We start from the raw sequence: 2,522 nt of genomic DNA on the forward strand, positions 1-2,522 counted from the left end.
TGCTGATTTCTGAAAAGATGGATTTCTTAACTGGAATCAACACACTAAATATATATATATATTTATGTATGTGTGTATATATATGTGTGTGTGTGCATGTGTAAAACTTTTGTTCAAAAGTGATAAAGAGATATTTTGCCTTAGGTATAAATACTTATCTACAGAATAAATTACTTCACTGGCCATTTTACAATCATTATTTCATAACTGTTAGTCTAAGTGGATTTCAACCAGGCAAGTCTTGCTATTGGGCAGACCAAGTCTGTAACAGCCGTGGATAAAATGGGTGTAACGTGGAAGCACACTACACCAGGAGTGATTTGCAGAGACACTGCACTGTGGGAAACTGCTGCTGCAACATCCTTCAAAAGGGAGAGCACAGACAACCCAGGCAGGGTTAGCTCTGCTTCCTTGGCTAGACTAAGAAGGCAGAAGTATTGCCTCTGAATACTTCCCATTTCCTGTGGCCAGGACTGAGGCAACAACAATACCTTTGAGCCTTAAGTGTGAAAACTGGATTATGCCCAAGCCCAGCAGAGAAACAAGGAGGAAGTACACCAGGCTCTTGTGGGTCCAAGGACAAGATACATCACACATGTCACTTTACAGGAGAGAAATAATACTGCTCATTCATTACCTTCTCTTCTGAGTCCCCTGGCTGGCAGGTAATAACTCCATCTCGTGAGCCCCCAGCAAATGTTGCTTTGCAATTTGCAAGCCACTGTTTTCAGAAAGAAATTAAAAGAAGATATGAATGAGGCCTATAGTTTGATTTGCAGAAAGGTAAGCAGTATTTTAGTTTCACAGCACAAGATGTAAACAAACAGAATTTTGCAATTGCACTTTTTATTCACACAGACTATGACGATTTGCTTTGCCTGTAATTTAAAAAGTGTAGTCTTGATTTCTATTAGTATTTGAATAAAACAAGAAAATGAATTTGTTACTGAATAGCAGAAAGGAGAGACCAGGAATATTAAAGATGCCAATGTTTCTAAAATTAAGGGATACAATCGCTATTTTTTTGGTTCTGGTTCATATGTTCAGGAAGAACATTTAGTGAATCCAGTATCTGAAACATGTTTTTCTACTGAATATTGGTTTAAACAGATCTGAGTGTATCTGCAGTCTCCTGACACAGCTTAAGTATACACACATACAAAATCAAGAACATAACATAATCCAGCATACCGAGAGTGTTGCTTCTTTCCTGTTATTGTATGTGTCCAGGTACTCCTGCAGTTCTAAAACACTGAACTTCAGCTTTTCAAGAAGGCCACAAGAGAGCAGCTGGAGAAATGAAATCAAAAGGGCTGGTAAATGTCACTATAAAAGAATAAAAATATTAGCAGAGTAGAAAGTATAGTAAAGTAAAGATCTTGTGAAAGAATACTTAGATTTACAGATACCAATATTGAAAAATACTTATATTTATGCAAAAATATACATAAATAGAATGCTATACTGAAAACTGAATAGCAAAAGTTGCACTTATGATAATGTGGAATTGAAATTGTGTTCTGTGTTTAACAGCTTTGCAGAGGACTTCCCTAAAATAAAATACTGGACAAAGCTTAACTAGTAAATCTCCACACCTCTCTGATGACGTAAGGCACAGCTCTTCCATGGTGACAGCAGTGGGCCCAAGATTACACTTTGCAAGTTCCTACCTCTATACTTCTATGTGAGGCCACACTGTCCTGATGCTGTTGGATAAACATGGGCCAGAATGAAAACAATGGGAAGGGCCATCTCATTCATTCCCTAATATGTATTTTTATCATCCAGCTTACATCACAACTGACACAAATGAAACCACTAAACATGTTACCATCTTTCATGCTGAACTATGTAAAAAATAGCTTCTCTTTTTCTATTTGTGGAGCCAATTGGGTCTGATGATAGGCACCTGTTTTATATTGGGTTTTGGCACACAGACTCAACACATCATATTGCTCATCTGCCAATACTTACCTAATAAAATAATACGGAAAATTAATGGAAATTTGGTTACGAACAAGAGACAAAAATTAGAGATAGCAGGTGGTACCTTTTTGACACATCTGTTCAGGAGTTGCCCAAAAGTGAAACAGCCAGCAGAGTAACACGTGCCTTTTGAAAGGAATATACTCACTGTTTCTGCATCTACAAAAAGGGTGGGACATTCCGAACATGATGTTAACATCTGAGAAGACCTCACAAACTTGGAGCCTATTCCTCGCAGGTTGTCTCCCAAGTAACTAGCTGCATCGCAGGTTAGGAAGCAGAATCTTTTCTGAATATTCTGTAAAGCAAAACACAGTTTATCACATTCTTTACCCAAGTATAAGCTTCTTTCCTTTGTAAACAAATGGCATGCTTTTTTCTCTTTGCACAATAACATGTGCAAAAGAGACCATCTCCCTGTGGACAACTGAACATCTGCTCAAGGATACTGAATAACAGTTATTATGCTGGAGACAGTGTACAGCTGGGCAGCTGTGAAACCAATTACAGAATTCATAATAATCTACTACTGAAAT

General features: G+C 37.7%; 1 protein-coding gene across 1 annotated transcript in view; it reads right to left on the reverse strand.

The window, feature by feature from the left end:
• Positions 1-637: 637 nt before the first annotated feature.
• The window catches only part of FRY (furry homolog (Drosophila)), a gene marked incomplete at its 3' end in the record, with an annotated part of 67,044 nt that continues 65,159 nt past the window's right edge, over positions 638-2,522 (reverse strand). Inside the window, exons 34-36 of the mRNA XM_009574489.1 lie at positions 2,135-2,284; positions 1,192-1,290; positions 638-721 (exon numbers count right to left, since the gene is read on the reverse strand). Of these exons, the coding sequence (XP_009572784.1) occupies positions 638-721; positions 1,192-1,290; positions 2,135-2,284 (333 nt within the window). The remainder of the gene's footprint in view (positions 722-1,191; positions 1,291-2,134; positions 2,285-2,522) is intronic.

The sequence above is a fragment of the Fulmarus glacialis genome, unplaced genomic scaffold (genome assembly GCF_000690835.1).
Source record: "Fulmarus glacialis isolate BGI_N327 unplaced genomic scaffold, ASM69083v1 scaffold36273, whole genome shotgun sequence".
Taxonomy (NCBI): domain Eukaryota; kingdom Metazoa; phylum Chordata; class Aves; order Procellariiformes; family Procellariidae; genus Fulmarus; species Fulmarus glacialis.